At 33.7% G+C, this 17985-nt stretch overlaps 1 protein-coding gene across 1 annotated transcript in view; it reads right to left on the reverse strand.

Annotated features, from left to right (window-relative positions):
* KCNH8 (potassium voltage-gated channel subfamily H member 8) overlaps window positions 1–17985 on the reverse strand; it is a 162337-nt gene that overhangs the window by 67934 nt on the left and 76418 nt on the right. Inside the window, exons 4-5 of the mRNA XM_031590022.2 lie at window positions 10666–10793; window positions 8445–8685 (exon numbers count right to left, since the gene is read on the reverse strand). Coding sequence (XP_031445882.2) covers window positions 8445–8685; window positions 10666–10793 — 369 coding nt within the window. The remainder of the gene's footprint in view (window positions 1–8444; window positions 8686–10665; window positions 10794–17985) is intronic.

The following is a 17985-nucleotide window of genomic DNA, read 5'->3' on the forward strand; positions in this document are numbered from 1 at the left end:
GTGCTCAAAATAGCAGAACAAGGGACAGAAATAATGTCTCTGATATGAGCAAAACCATTAAAAAGTTACCTAAAGCTAAAGCAAGAGTAACATCTAATGATAGCATAATTGGTTGACTCGTTAGTTTACAACTTTTAAAATATTACCTTTACATTAAAATATTTGATGTAAAGAGGGAGGGGGGGACAAAGCCTCACTTTTTCTCATAAGGGCAAAAGCCAGGTTCTTATTTTAAGTTGAATAACTCAAAATTAATTACAAGTACACAGCAAAAAATAGACTTCACACGAATTAAAGATCAAGATAATGTCTAGGCTATGCTATTCTCTGTAAGAACAACCTTTAATTCATACGCAAAACAAGCTGTCTTTTTATTTCACAGACTTCTGCCTTGTTTTAGCATAGATACACGTATTTTGTTAAACAAAACCTACACTTTAGGTCAGTTCTGACCTGTGCTGCAGGCTTTGGCTCCTGCTCAAGTTTGCTGCTGTTTGGATGAGCTGATGAGCATAGCAGAAACAAAATACTTCAGTCCAAAAAGCAGCAAGTCAATGTACAGTGACACTGTACAAAGGTGAACCTGTGCTGGCAGCACTCCACAGAGACAACTCAAAATTGCCAGTGTCAACAGGTTTCAAACATATTGCCCCACTATTTCCCCCTGAATATTTAAATAGGTATTTCACAGCTGTTTCAGCTCCAATTTCCATCATCATATTATGCAGAAGCACTTCATAGTAAGAAAAATTTAATGGCAAATCAGTGACCAATCACCCATATAAAAGCTGTTCTTGCTCGGGCTCCTTAGAAAATTTCTTACCTCCCCATCTTCTCAGTCTCCTGACTTATGCCTGCTTCTTTCTCTCTTTAACCTCCACTGCTGCTCAGGTCTTGTGCCCAACAAAAGTTCTGCTCCTCACACCTGCTGACCACATATGTCAGTTGATTCAGCTCCTTTCTTCTTTTCCAATGCTACTTCTGCTACCCTCTAGTCCAAAGACTGGTCAACTTCTTTGACCAACCCCATTCAATCTAAGTAACAAGTCCTGTTGCGTACTAAGTCCATAACATGCATGCAGAGAAGATAACCACTGATTTGTAAATCTTACAAAACTTTTTGGTTTTGGTATGATCAACCTCAAATTTAAACCTTGATCCTGATTTATCTTCTGATTGGATCTCATAGTTAACTAGCCATGAGCCTACTGTTTCCATTACTGGCAAAATGTGGGCACATTTTCTGTTTTCTTTTTTTTTAATCCTATAAAATGAAATGTGGTATCTCTAAAACTTGTGTGACATTACAATGAAATACTGAAGCAAATCAGCTCTTACAAGACTAAAAAACAGGGTGGCTTTTTTTTTTCTTCAAAAATTTTAGTCTGCATAAAGGTGATATTCCTAATTTATTTGTTTTACTCAAATTAAACTCTCATACTGCATCCACAGGAGTAAACTTCAGAAGGATGCACAAGAATCATCCTACTGTCTTTCAAATTTGCTGTCATGATGGCTGCATGTTTTTGTAATGTTTTCATTCAAAATTTCTGAAGTTAACACAGTGATTTAACTAAAAATACTTATTCCTTTCCTTTCCTTATTTGAGAATTCTAATGATTTTACTCTCCTTTTTTGATCATATTACTTTATGCACAGAATTTCCAGTTCCCCTCATAAAAATCCATGCTCTAGCACCGCAGCAGTGCTGAGTTCACACTAAAAGACCATGTATTTCATTGCTGGGTGTAAATTTGCTGGGAACTTAGGGTGGATCAGTAGGTCAACTGAACCATTTTGTGACTCTTGAATTAAAGTTCAGTAGGAAATCACATTCTTTGCCAAACCATTCTGTTATACATTTCTGCCATGACAAAATTCACACCTATGCACACTTAGTCATTAGTATGAAAGTACTAGTTTATACTAGTGCTCAAGGGAGAGAAGAAAGACTGTTTAAAAAGCCAGAGGTTCTACTCAATGCGTAATGCAGGTTGTAATCTTAGATGATATAAATAAGTGAAAATTGTAAAATAATATTCAAACTACGTTATAAGACCTTAAGATGTTTTTAAGAAGAATTTTCCATTTCCAATTTCAGAAGCAAAGCTCTAAAATATGTTTCACATAATCTCAGTTTTTAATCCCTATTACAAAATTAAATTTAAGAAAAGAGATAATCCAATGATAAAACTATTTGCAAGGCAGCTGAACCGCTTTACCTATAAACAGGATTATATTACCTGAAGCAGTTGATTTTCATCTGCCAACATTCTATTTTTCTCTTTAGGTTTGGTGTTTTTTTTAAACAAAGCCTACTGGTATTAAACATATGATCAAGCTACAGCAGAATAGCAATTTAGGATTAGTCAGCTGATTCAGTAGCTTCTCGTGGCACTCTTTTTGATTACAGAAAATGCTAGGTAATATAATTTTTTTCACCTCTCTTTTACTGTGATCTAAATAAAGTTGAAAAATTCTGCACTTTAAGGCAAATAGAATACATATATAAGCAGTAACCAAGGGACTTGGTGATGCATGAATTCTTATTAGACTATAGTAATTCAATCCTGTGCTTGATATCTAGATAATTTAGGCACATTAACTCCATTGATTTTCACAGAAGACAGTTTCCTGCACCACCTCCCTCTCACAGATGTTATGGCCAGCTCTTCCTTTATTTGGTTTTTTTTTTTTTTTTAATCATTTTCCTTTATGTGATTTTATATTGATTGCCTTTAGTTAGCTATACCTTTCCCAAAACCAAAGCTCTTTAATTTATTTTATTATTTAATCCAGTGTTATTTAATTACATATGGATAATGATATCAGAATCTGACCAGATTGCTTTTAGGAAAGGTTGCCAGAAATATTTGTGCTATATTGCTTGAAGAACAATTTATCTGTCTCTGTATTAACTCTTACTTATTTTTTTATTTTTTTATTTTCACTACATCATCTTTAAAATAAATATTCCTAGTAAATCTGATGAAAACTGTTTTTTTTTTTTTTCAACTCATCATGTCCTCAAACATGTATTGCTACAATTAGTTTCACTATGTTCTTTTAGATTCTGAGAAAATAAGGAAGATAACATTGGTTTTATGTAGGGAAAGAAAATAGTGCTTATTTTACACCAATTGCTTAGAAATCTAGGCATATATGAAATCAAATAAAGCTTAGAAGAAAAAAGAATACAGGAATTAAATGTTAAACAAAGATACACTTTCTAAAAGATTAAGTCTTAAAATAGCTCATTGTAGCTGTTAAACAAAAAGCATTTTTTTCTATTAAGAAAGATATAATGAACATAGATATAAGAAAACATACTAAGTAACAATCAATATAAACTACAGAAATCATGACATAAAAATCTAGATGTTTGGGGAGGAAGATAAAGAAATCACTGTTAGGTAGTACACAGCAAAAATGCAATATTGGGTGTCTTGGAAAGAAACATTACTCTAGAACTTCAATTCCACTATATTAGTGGCATTCTATTAGGTGTGTGGCTGTTAATAATTTTGCAGAAAAAAATAGTTATATTCAATAAATTCTTCATATATAATTTAGAAATAAAGAAGCAAAAGCTGCTTGTATCATTTCAGATGCTAAATTACAATCCAATTTATTCTAAGAGTCAGAAATATTTTAAACTAGCAATCCTAAAGGTTTAACAAGATGTCAGTTCTGCAGGTTGATGATAAAAATGCAAACAGTGATAATAAAAAGTCATTTATAAGCTATAAATGAGGCGAGTTGTGAATTCTCCTTCCTCTCACATCATTGAAAAGAGCAGATGTTATTCAGGAAAACGTGCTTTAGTCAAGCACAGTTTACGGAAATAATACCTGGGTAAAATATAATGCATTATATTTAAGATTGGACAAGTTCATCAAAGTTTTTCTTCCTTAAGGAAATCTTTATGAACTGAAGTCTGAGAGACCCTGGAAAAGATTGAGAGGGGATCTTATCAGTGCTCATAAATATCTGAAGGGCAAGTGTCAATGGGATGGGGCCAGGCTCTCTTCAGCAATTCCCTGCAATAGGACAAGGGGTAATGGGAACAAAATGGAACATAGGAAGTTCCATACAATCATGAGGAAAACCTCTTTACTAGTGGTAAAAATAACTTTAACAAGAAGCTTATCTATTAAATGAATTTACGTAAAAGGCTAGAATTAGCCCTTATACAGTAATACATATAAAATAGCAAAATATTGCTAACAAGTAAATCACTCTTATTCCTCTCTGAGTACAACCACAAGTAATGTTCTCTCCTGGCTGTCAGCACTCCATACTGCTGTAGGAACAGCTCAGTCTGGTTTACATAGGCAAACACAAAGGATGAGATTTGCTACATCTCTGCTAAAAAATCTTTTTCAGAGGTTTTGTGGCTTTAGTCAGACAACTTCTGTTCAGACGAATATTGGAAGCATAGTTTAAAGCTCCTAATTCTTAAAATTTCCATCACAAGGAATCACATTCATGTAGCACAATTGACCTCTGAAAGTTTCTGCTAATGTCAAATATAATTCACAGGCTCTGCTTTGCAACACTCACAGCTGAGTATGGAATAAGGTGTACAACCAGTCAAGTTTTTCCTACGAGTTTATTCATTATTGGACAGTAATATTCTGATCATTGCACAGCGTATGAGGAGCGGCATGGTCTCTGCTCAATGGCAGCACTCTGATTTATGTTCTCAGCCTTGCTCTAGTACAGCCTGACATATTGACAAAATGTTCAGAGATTTTAATGTAGCAAGATCTGTTTTCTGGCATGATGGTCCATAGCAGAACTAGTTTCCAAAACCTTTCTGCAGCTGACAGACCGATTTGCTCTTCCTTGTTATTTGTTCCTACAGTAGATGATAATGGGATACTGAAGACAGAACTGTTTTACTTGGGTAAATTATCCATTAACATCAAAATATGAAAGCATTAGTGATTTGAATGGATATGGCAGAAAGAAAAGTCATTCCTTCCAGAAGTACAGTACAGTCAGTGTTAATGTGCTGGCATGGTGTGTTCAAACCAACAAATTACAAGTTGCTGTACCCACAACTGTAGTCATGCTGAGATACACAGAATGACAAGCACACCAAAAAGTAAAATTGAGGTTTTATTGGCAATGCTTTTTGTACTGAGAGACCAGGAACTCAAATCCCAGTATCATAAAGAAGACCAAAAGACCATAAGCTTATAAAAAAAAAAAAGGAAGAGTTGTTATGCTCCTTAATCCACTTCCTTGATTTTCATCCCTGTGATTTTACGTTTTCAGTATGGTCTCTTTAACATCTTTAAAATGTTCAACAGAGATTATATAATCTCCTGTAATCTCATTTCTACAGTATTGAGAATTTCTACAGTGTTGAGAATTCACAAAAGCTGTGTGTGTGTAGTGGGGAGGAGAGGTGGAATAGATAGTTAGGTTGTCTTATCTTTTGTTCTATTCTGATTCTTAGAAATATGGTTAATTATGTTGTTCAGGCCCCATAAATAACTATCTGTAAATGAAGGACCCACCTACCACCTATGTCAGGTGAGAGAAAAAAACTTCAAAGTAAATATTATCATAAAGCTCGTAATCTCACTCATCAAATGAAACAAAAAGATAATTATTTTAAGCATTTGATTAATTATACTGATGTTAAAAAGTCTTTCTCTCCACCTCTTTATGATTTTAAGACGCCTGAATTCATCAAAGTGTTCTAAAACTAATCACAGGATAGCAGGATCAAACTATACATGTACAAGAGAATGTTAAAAATATATATTCCATAGGGAATATATTCTATGCATATATTCCAAAGAGAAAGAGATCTAACAGTGTGATCAAACAATGCATCACACAATTTATCAAAACACTAGCACATATACAGGAAATATCAAGTGAAAAATACTTTAAGCTATAATTCAACCTAATAATTTTAACTTTTTTTGAAAAGTTTTAATTACATTCTATCTCCAACACCTTCCCCAAAGACATCATATAATGGGTTTTAATTATTATTAATCTTCTGTTTATTCTTTAGAGGTCTTTAAGACAGTCAAACCTCTAGCTAGGTATATTCTTTTTTCATAAATAATTTAATTCAGATCAATACTCCGACTGATAAGTACCCTAAGTCAGATGAACACTTTCATATGCATTTTTATCACGCTTAAGCATATGCTGAATTGCAAATTGGATAAGCCTAAAATATATATTTTTAGCCAGTATATTTATTCAAATTCTTCTGCATAAAGGCCTCTATTTTGTTCCCTTAAACTGATATGGAGACAACATCTCTCCTTTTTATTGTCATGGCTCTCCTTCCTTTGATAACACAGGTAGAAAGTAGGACCTTCCAAATCCAAAGAAGAGTTTAAGCAAGTTGCATGAGTAAAAAGAATATTATTCCATGTTCTGAGAAATCTGAATGAAATTAGAGAAGATAAACTGCTATTGCTCAATCCATGATTACAGAGCTGTAATGCCTCAAGCCATGATTACAGGGCTGTAAAATAGCTGAAGGCCCCACCTCAGGCGTTTTCCATTGACCAACTCAAATGGAAGTGTCATAATTTTACTCAACACTTCTCATTAACTTTTTGGAGACTGCATTGCAGCAATGCCTTGAAACTTATGTTTAAAATTATACATAATGTTAATCTTACCACTTTTAATATTGTTACACTGGTTCTTAGGCATTCATTCAATATTTTAATGGGCAAGGGACTACTGAGATATGACTATAAATATACTATTTTCTTTAAATTTAATGCAGAGATTTAAATGCAGTATGATCTTTTACTGAATGCTCCATAATCCTTTTCCACAATTAATTTGGGAAAAATCAAGGCATTAGTATAACTGGAGGAGAAAAATTATTATGTTATAGTGCAGACTTGTAATATACACCTGTGTGTGGTTAAGGGTACAACAATTAGCAAAATGTCTTAACCTTGAGTCTATGGTTTTCATAAACATAAAAAGACTCCCAAGTAGATCAAGCAGAATAATTTCAAATTGAATTCTTTAAAATGGAACTTGCAGTCATTTATGACTCAATGGACTCATAAATATGGTCTTTGTGCACAGCACAAAAACTGATCCTCTGTGATCTGTGTTGCAGAACACAGATTTCTTACTGCAATACTGTTGTGTAATTCAATATTGATCACTTGCGTTAACTTGGAAGTCAGCCAACAAGTAATCATAAGCACAAAGAGGAAAACTGCACAATAAGCATAACAGCAAATCAATATAAAAAGGAGAAAATACAAATCTTTATCCATCCTGACTCCTGATTGTTCCATCAGCAATGTATCTGTGAGTTTTTCTGTCTATATTAAACAGAGAGATTAAATAAACTCTTCAAAATTTTCATAAGAAAAGCTTCTGTTAAACTAAAGACAATTGAAGTTGTTGCTTAATATTTAATATTTAACTTTCAGTCTTCAGTTTTCTTAGGGAGGATCGTAACATGGTTGTCACATTTTTTTCAGGAAAAAAAAAATAGAAAAAAGTAAAATAGGAAACAATGTTAAACATTAGGGAAATTTTATTATTTTATTCATTTTCTTAATCTATTAGAAACTTCCCCAATTCTTTTCACATTCAAGAAAGACATGTTCAGCTTCACTTTTTTTTTTTTTTTTCCCCTAAAACGACTTCTTCAGTTGCATATTTTCAAAAGATCTGATTGTCAGTGTGACAGCAAACAGTGATTTAGTGGTAACAGGAATAATTTCAGGGAAAAAAAAAACCAACAACCTCTATGTGACCCTAGACAGTGGTTCTTTTCTAGATTCATAAAGAAATGAATAAAAGATAATACAAAATTCCTTTGCCAATCTTTCTTTGCTATTAGGCATCACTTTGTTTTCCTTTTAATTCATTGGAGGCATAAATATTAAACAAGGTCACTGAAATAAAAGTTTAGAGAAAGGACTAGATGCCAAGCTGCAACATCTTAAATTTTATTCTAGTTGTCAGTATAGAATATCAACACTGCACGTTAGCATAACTGTAATGAGTTTTAATCTTACAATATTAGTGATTTTCAACTTGTAGTCTGTGTTTTTATAAGTGCTTGCAAAACTCAATTAAGAAAAAAAATGTGTGTTATAAATAACTTCACTGTAATTCCTGGGCAAACTGTGATTGGTGTTTCAGAAAACTCTTAGGCATTCACAAGGTAAAAAAAAAGGATTGTGAACCTTAAGTTCAAACTCCTTTTTGAGAATAGCAAGACTACCTGAAGGAATTTAATGTACATAAACAGTTAATCTAACATTCAAATAAATTCTCAAACTACAATTAAAATTCATTTCTTTTTAAATCATGAAAGTATATTTCCTCTATCACATTAAAACTTAGAAGTAAAACAAACAAACAAACAAACAAACAAACAGAAAAACAACTCAACCCCCCCAAAAGCTCCAAATATACCTTACCAATGATAAAAAGAATTTCCACTGCAATGTCACTGACAGTTGTGCTTCGAGTTGTAGACAGCTCATCATGGCCAATAAAGCAAACATTGTAAGGTACAGTCACAGCAACATAAAACGTTGCTAGTAAAATAAGCCAGTCCCAGCCAGCTTTGAAAGTGCTAAAATGCAACAGTATGAATTTGGATTTTTTTGCATCTGAAACTTTGTATTCTGGAAATGCTGGTTTATCTACAAAAACATTCTGAAAAGAGAAAAAAAAAATGATATGAGACAAAACAATAATTTGATCATGCCAACATTTCTTCCAATTTAGCTTTTTTTTTTCTTCTTCTAAATAGTGCAAAGAAATATGATGGTCAAATGCATACAAGAATTAAAGATGTAAAATAACTTTCAAAACCACTAATATATGTGTAATATACATCTTAGGCACATTCTTTGAGTTTTTCCTATTTCCTGGGAGAAGTATTTTCTGTATATCAAATGCTGAAAAATTTTATTCATCTAGTAAATCGGTGATTTGTAGTAAAAATGAATGGATATAACTGTGCCAGCTAGACCTAAATTTTAACTAGGTAATGATTGTTAAGTACAGATTTATGAACAAGTGAGACAAACTCAGGCCTGCACTTCAAATAACATTAAACATATCTCATTTTCAGAATGAAAGCAGCATTATTTTCAAATGTGAAAAGTGGCTGTAAAACGTGACATAAAGCACTATCATAAAAAAAAAAAGGAGAAGTAATTATGGAAGTAATATCACATTTTAGCTGTACATTTCATTAACTCTTCAAGTGAATGTCGCTTGAATTTGCTTCCAACTCACATTTGACATGCAAGATTTATACACTTGGGGCTGCCTTCAGGTTGTATGAGAAAGGTCATACTAAATATTTTAAAGCATAAGATGATCATCACAGCTGCTTCTATAAATGTGATTGATTAAAAGTTTTTAACTATAGGAACCTCATATACATAAAAGGCAAATTGAGAGTCAGGCGTGTGAAAAATATTTCTTCTGTTCTGAGCTGAAATTAGGGCTGCCTATACTAGCTGGACAATATATGACAATGCATAACAGCTTCGTAGATACATGAGTTAGCTTTCCAACAGAGTTTGATACAGCAACTTAATTTAGGAACCTCAAGGGTCCATAGAACTAATCACAAAAACTCAGCTGTCTGAAGTTCATTGAAATGAGGCTCTGGTCCTAGAAAAAAGTACACAAAGAAATAAAACATTACTGAAAATTTACAGTCTCCCTAAAGAGGTGTACTTTACACTATTTTTTATTGTCTTATCTCAATACTAGCATTAATAAATTTTTTTTCTTCCTTACATGGTACTCACGCTTCTTTAGACATATGTTTCTGAAGATGAAATGTCTTTTGTGCCCCCCTGTTGGGGCAGGAAGAGGATTAATGAGGAATGAATTACATTGAATCAGAAGGGGACTGAATCTGGCAAATTATTTTTTACTCTGGGGACTGAATCTAGCAAAGTATTTCTTCTTCTGTTGGGTGAACTGTGGCTAAATGTCAACAGTTTTATGCCAGATAGGCTAAAGCTTGTGTACATAAGGACAAAATAAGAATGAAGGTATAGAATGGAATAGATGGTACTGAAGGCAAAATATCCTTCCTACACATACTTCTAGATCTGTCAGAAAGTTTTTTTCAGACTAGCTCTACCCTGGTCCAGTGGATTACACAGCTGCTAGCAGTTGGAAAAAATCTCTTGGTTTTGTTTCCTCTGAATGAGTACAGTTCATGAGCCCTGAGATATTTATAAATCAAAGCAAAATTAATCGAAATAACTATCTAATATTCTTGAAAATTACACTCTTGATCTAAAACAAAATACTGATATATACTCATTATAATAGGACTGAAGATCTGTCTGCCTTCACTGCTAGATAATGCCTCATTTCATCCTGAGTCCTGAGGCCTTTTGTGAAAGTAGGAAAGGTCTCTGTTAAAGACTTCAGTTCTCTTCAAAAATGTTATAAATACTTAGTTTTCATTTTCCAGGGTTTTAACAGAACCTCTTACCCTGCTGAAAAGCAGCGTATGCTTCATCAACAGTCTGGTGTTACTCACTAATAAATTTTTTTTGCTGTCATTATGCTTGTTTAATGCTGTTCCAGTTATGAGGACTCACAAGACAAGTTTCATTTATTCAGTGCAAAATATGTTTGAAAAAATAGAATCACACCTACGTTATTAATTTTTAATTTGTTCTTCTCTCTTCTTTGTAGGTGTCCAGAGATGTGATAAAGGACAGCTCTACTTCGTCTTCGTGCTGAATCAAAATGTGACCCTGCTCTTCCTCTTCCTTTCCATTTGTCTGTAGAACAGAGATGAGAGTCCATTAAACATCAGGAAACTGCACTTCAACCTTTGAGAACTGAGCTACTGACATTTTATTTTTTTTTCTTTTTGTAGGGGGGGGGAGAGGAGCAGTTGGATTTATTTTTTAAAACAAAACAAAACAAAAACACAGAATCAAAACAAACAAGCAAAATACTGTATTGCTTTGCATTTTAAAACAAACCACCATATCAGAATGTGTTAACTTGAAAAGCTGCTTATTAGTAATAATATACAATTTCTAATTTTCTTTTCACATGATCACAGGCATAATCTTTTGACACGTTTCTTGATGATATGAAATCCATTAGAGTAAAGAATGAGCACTTTTTGAAAGCTTTGTGGTTTTTCCCTCGATTCAGATATCTGTAATTGTAAATCATGAGATTATATTTTTTCTTCTTGCTTATACAGCAGTAAATCCTGTGACTCTGAAGGAATTACAGAAAATTGGTGCCATGGTAAATGAAAGCAAATATTTTGCAATACATTATTATTCTGAAAAAAAGAATTTATGAGAATAAAGAAATTACCTATCTGTCAAACAGGTTTAATTAAAGTCAGTTCAATGCATATTAATTAGGTGGGGAAGAAAAAACAATTAGTGCAGCCAGAAATAAATAACAAGCAAAATAGCTAAATCTTGAAACCTGTCTATGAAAGATCTGAATTATAGAAAATTGATGTGTTTTTTGTCTCTTCAGAGTAGAAGCATAAATAGGGAAAAAATTGGAATACCAAACTTTCCAAACTTCTCCATGAGGAAAGCTTCATTTAGTCCAAAGAAAAACCCTATCCATATGAGGGTTTTTTATGCCAGTAAAGAAGAGAACGGGTAAAAAATTTTTTTAAAAAAAATCTGCACTGCAAAACAAAAATTAAACTCAAAAGGAAGCTATCAAAAGTGGAAGGAGAAGCTTCATACTTCCTACTGCAGATTTCCCATCTCTATTTTGTGCCTACAAAGAATAAAAATGCCAGACGAAACAAAGGGTAAAAAAGATTGGAAAATACTTTCCTATGTATATTATTGATTTTACATTTTATGTCACTCCTTAAATAAAATAATTTCCTTATAAGAATTTCCATTTTATATGCCATTGTATTGATAATATTTTGGTATAGACAGATCCAATTTCTCCTACATAGGTTTAACATTCCAGTTATTAGACCTTTTATTCATTAACATACTCAGGTTGTGGAGCATAAGGCACTTAGAATCAAAATATCTGCATTTTTTTGCACAGCAAGTGACTTTCATCCAACAGTGATTCCACCACATGTAAGATATTAATGCTATCTCTTCTCTAACAAAAACCACTCTACTCCTAGAAACAGCAAAGCAAGGATAGAAAAGGAAACTAAAATTCATTAGAAACTACTATCATTTTTCCCTTTAAGCTGAAAAAGATTTTTATTGTATTAATTAACAGTCAAAGAATACAAATTGTCTTTGTAAATATATCATTAGACAATTCCATTACTAGCGCACGTCAATAACTCATAATATAAATCAGTTACCAAAGTTTGTGATTTCTCCACCTTCTGATCTTCCTAGTGCCTTTAGGAAAAGAGATAATGTTAAAACTTACTAAACTATTTTGTTCATTGCCTGCATCTTTGATGTGTGTGATTATTATCAATAACCTTCACTCTTTTCCATATCTGTTTACAGATCACTATTCTGAAGAAGACAGATTATTTATTTTTATGAATATACAGCTGTTTCTTCCTGATACTTAAAAATTATTAGGTATCTGACAGATTTACACTTGTCTTTTCATTGCTGTTCTTAGGAAAAAAAAAAAAAAACAAGCAAACAACACAGTGAATCCAATCATCAGCAAGAAGGCACTTTAAATGCTTTTATTTGAGCATGAGATAAACATAAAATCAAAAGGATTTCTCATCTCCTCAACTGCTGTATGAAATTAGAGTTCTAAAAAAAGCTCGTTAGGGGCTCCATTGCCTGGCACTTCTACACATTATCCCTGTGTGATTATAATCCTTACTTTAAAATAGGAAGCAGCTTTGCAAGTTATGCTTAACTCCCCCTTTCTTTGATGAGAAAAGTGGCAATATGTTTTTTCACACCTTGTGATGCCTTTCTCTGTTATGCTTTTTTGTATATTTTTTTTTAATGAGATTAACTATAGCAACATAATCACCACTGTGACAATCTCAGAAGTCTTTTCTAAGAAAAGAAACTAACTTCTCCTCCTCTCTGTCAGTCTTAACTGTACTCCTATAACACCCTGAGAATTCTTATGAACTTGTCGGGCCCACAAAAAGACAAGAAAATGCAAATGCTTTTTTAACTGTTGGTATTTTTTGTTTTATGAGGGATAGAGGGGGAAGGTTAAACAGTCTGGGGTTTTGTTCTGGAAATACATGCACACCTGAGTAACTATCCACATAAAATAATTCTACTGCAAACAGTGGAACACACTATAGGCTGTGAGGGTACAGATTTGGATCTCTCAGCAGTAGCTATTGAAAAGATAGACTTAACCACCATGGGCAAGACCATACTTGCTTTATTATTTTATTTTTAAATCTATACAATTATTTATATGCTCAGAGTTGTATTCCAACCTGAACCACCTGATTGCCACAGCTGTTCTGTTTGCTTGTCAGGTGTAGCTGACAACTGAGGATAAGATAAATTGACTTTCCTTCATACACTGTAAATATGTCCATATAAACACACTGCATGCAGCAAACCTGACCATCCACCTGGACAGAATTAGGAAAGGTAGTATAGATATAGGTATCTTGAAACGACCTGCAAGGAAGATTTCTGCAGAAAAGCAGTGTGTTATAATGTAATGATTCTTTTTTTTACATGGATAATCAACCCTAAAGTGCCTACTAGCTGGAAAAAGTCAACTTTTTAGGTTTATTAAAAAATGTATTTTATAGTTCTGTTAGTAGGTTTGCATAGAAGTGCAGCACAATGATAATGAGAAAACTTTTTATCTTTTAATGTCCGACAGAAGTACATGGGACAAACAAAAATTTTATTTTGATAACATACACAGAGTAATGGATAGGTTAGCTAAATACATTTTTATATTTATTTCCTTATTTAAAAATATATGTCACTGATAAGCTGAAACAGCATGAAATACCAGCTCTCAGAAAGAAAATTTTGTCATGAATGTAATATACTTTCTGAATATATGGATGAGATTCTAATTTGAACAACAACAACAAGGTAGAACAGGACAAACAGACACTCTTCTTTGCTTAAAAGCTTCCAGGTATAAAAAGACTTGAAGAGGTCCATGATAATGCTCCATGTACATGCTGAAGCACTGTGGAAAAGAATGGTAATGCTAGGATTTCAGGCTGCCTCCACCTGGACCCTCCCCTTCTCAAAGTCACAGCAGAAGTGGCATGATCTCTGCTGCTGCTGTATTCTCCACACACTATACAAAAATTTCCTTTGCATTTCTCTAAGGATGGAGTAACTGAGAGACTTGGCATAGCTGCACAGTGAGATGATGTTAGGATATCATTTATTTTCAAATCTGGATTCAACACATCATTCATTAAAGAATTTCTCAATCACTTTCTAATCTTATAACCATGCAAGGCTCCCTGTAAAAAGTGCAGTGATTTACTTTTTCATTTTAAAACAAGTATTGAGAAACTCCTATCATAAGGTAAGGAAAACCATAGCAGAAAGTGTGGTCTTTGCACAGATATACCCATGAACAGTCTACGTGCCACAATGATATCTACAGGAAAAACAATAGTATTTAATCATATGCAGTATCGTGAACTCAAAATTCATTTCATAGACAGTTCCCCCCCAAAAATAGGGACACTATTGGAGTCAAAACATATGAATAGATTTTGCAACAATATTAAAAATCTTCAAAAGAAAGACTTCGTGAAAAGAAGAAAGACTGTTTCCAGGATTTTTAAAACCTTTAGAGCACACCAGCAGTAAAGAACAAATACAAGCCTCTTTGGTATTAAAGTCAGAATAAAAGCAGTAAGGACAATACACATTCTCTCTATCAAAACCAGCCAAATATTCACAGAACTATTAGCTAAGTTATTAAGCTCCAGGCTAACCTCTAGCCACTTCTCCTCTGTTAACTGATTAACTGATTCAATAAGATGTACTTAAAGCACATACCAGCTGAAGAGCTATTACAGACCAATTTTTTACACAGGAAGAATGGTATGATTTTCATCATTTTAATACTATGACTTCAGATAAAATTCAACTTAGAACAGAAAGAGAATAGAAACAAAGAGAACTCTTCTGCTTGTTTCACGGACTGGAAAGAGTCATATTACTTATCAGATAAGCTGCTGACATCATTAAAAAAAGGGATATGGGGGGTCAGAGTCAGGCGGAAAGTATCCCAAACATTTTTGTCCACTTTCACTTTGATAATTGAAGGGTGTACACTTCTAAATAAGAAAATAAGTGCGCCTTTTCGGAAACTGGTATTTGTATCTATCTCATAAAATTCAGAACTGAAAGAAAAATAAAAATTCAAGTAGCAAACATTTTTCAGCTACTTCTAACAACAGACTGAGGTCCAGCAGAACTCTAAAGGTAAGCTGATTTTAAACTATTTCACTGCTACAACCTTCTCCCAGGTTTCTCCTGAAAAGTTACAGAATCTGTTATAGTGAAGTAACAGATTCAAACTACAACATAACTATTTCATTACTGCATTAAAAAAATTAACTTGCCATCTCATTACGGAGGCTGGTAAATTATAGTTTTCTCACTAGGATTCTAAAGCTAGATCTGTCACCTGTAAAAACATACTGTGTTCAGGACAACTTGCCTAAAGGTAAGCTATAGGACATTTCCTTTCTTTTCTTTTCTTTTTTTTAAAAAGTAGTTTAAAGAGCTAAGTTGAAAAAACTATAATATTTTTTGTTTCAAACAGTCGCTGGATTACCAAGAAACTCTCTCTCAAGGAATGAGATTTTGAGAATAGGAAAGTGAAAGGTGATAAAACAGTTTTACAACTTTAATTATACAAGGTACAGTGAACAGCTAGCAGCTGTAAAACTGTCTTAGCTACAGCAAGGCCAAACTTTCTTCTGACAGACATTTTTACTGAGTCTTCACAGGACTTAAAAGTTGCTCTGAAGGAGAACTCCATTTGTGCATGAATTACATTTAGTATAACTACAACTACAGGTGAACTCTTCAAATGTTCCTAGTCCGTTCACCTGTATTTCTGAGGACAGAGTACATGTGTAATATGAATTCTAATCCTCATGATCTTCTAATTCATAAAATCTAAGACATTAGGCTATGTCTAGCTCAAGAAATGACTTGAAAGGCATTTCTTACTTTTCCAAATTTTCCAACAGAAATAAGACATTTATTTATAAAGGTTTTCAAAGCTAACTCCCTCCAACCCCAAAACTCAAAACACAAACATATGACATACAAAACTGTGAAGTGCTTTTCTAACTGGCAGTGCACATACTAAACGCATTCACTGTTTCTTTCATGATGTCTGCTGTCAGTCTGAAATCCTTGAATAGCAAAGTCTAAAAAGAAATGCTGCAGACATTTCACACTGTTTGTCATCAGCCAAGTCCAACAAACATGAAACCAAGAAACTGAATAACAAAATTTTTAAAATAAGCAAAAAACAAACAAACAAACAAACAAACCCTACAAAGCTCATAATTTTGAAACACAGTTTCATGTAAACGTGAAAGGACTTTACTGTGATGCTAAAGAACTGGAACAAGCTTTCCAGAGAGGCTGTGGACTCTCCTCTGAAGATATTCAAGACCCTTCTGAACATTTTCCTGCTCAATTTACTCTGGTGATCCTGCTTTAGCATGGCAGTTGGACTCAATAATCTCCGGAGGTCTCTTCCAACCCCTATGATTCTATGATTCTATAACTGGACTTAAAAGAGAAATCAAGGAATACTTGCATTAGTTTACTAGGATGAGTCAATGAGTCAAATGAGCTATTTGGTTGCTAATGCATGTATTTTATCGTTGTTCCAATATATGTCAGAGAACATGTTGCCTTCTTAATATTTTCCTAAGAATCAAAGTTTGCTTTTTTGTTGCTGTTATTTTTTTGTTTTCACATGGCACAAAGGATGCTCCTTGCTCATGTTCAAAACATACCCTGTGCTGCTCTAAGGGCTGCAGGAGTAGCCACTCATGTTAACACTTGGTATAAAGCTAAACTAATAGCCACAAAGATCAACACTTCTAACGATTCTGATACAACATATTTGCTCGCATAGAGAAGGCAGAAAAGGGAGAGAGAAAGCATCTATATGCTCATTTGCGTGTTCAGGAATAAAGACCTAGGTGTCCCCTAGGTGTTTCCGCTCTTATGCACTAACCAGGATGAAAGCAGTTTCTCTTTACTGAAGGCAAGAGATGCAAATCCTTCCTACTCTGATGGTCAGCCAGGAGCAAAGTCATCCCAGAGAAGATGTAATATAGTCATTGCAGGACAAAGGTTTCCACAGCATGCAGTTCCTTTGAGCAGAGGAGTCAAACTGTTCTATCCTACTTCCTGCATCAACAGAACTGCATGGTGCATCCTGAAACAATTCTACCAGCTTTAAATAATGTACATCTAGGTGACTGCCTCCTGAGAAGCATAAGGTGTTCTGAAACTAAAGTTTGTGCTCTGAATACTCACTGCTGTAGCTTAAGCAGTCAGGAAGTAGCTGAAAGTAATTAGACAGAATAATCAATCTACACATTACAGATTTTGTTATAAGAACCTACCCCTGCCTATAACAGGCATTTTTTTACATAAAAATCTGAAATGCAAAATGATTGACATGGGGTTTTTCACTTCTGGCACACTGAAAAGAATGCCCCCTCCTTCGAACAAATGATGCATAATCAAAATAAAGCTGATCTCTATGAAATTCATGCAGGCCTAAGATTTAACTGGAAGTGAGAAAAGGCCAGCCTTTGTTTAAACCATAATACTGTAACTGAGTTTAATCCATGGAGTAGTCCAACTTTTCATTCATATTTACGACTGGGATAAGAGCATTTTTGCCAGTAGGCAGGCTAACTTGATAAGGGGGCCTTTAAAACAGGAATTACAAGGAAGAACATGGTGTAATCCCTAGGGAGAAAAAAAAAAAACAACATGATTTGACAGCATAGGGGTCAAATAACAGGCAAAC

The sequence above is a fragment of the Phasianus colchicus genome, chromosome 6, assembly GCF_987193195.1.
Source record: "Phasianus colchicus chromosome 6, bPhaCol1.hap1.1, whole genome shotgun sequence".
In the NCBI taxonomy this organism is placed as follows: domain Eukaryota; kingdom Metazoa; phylum Chordata; class Aves; order Galliformes; family Phasianidae; genus Phasianus; species Phasianus colchicus.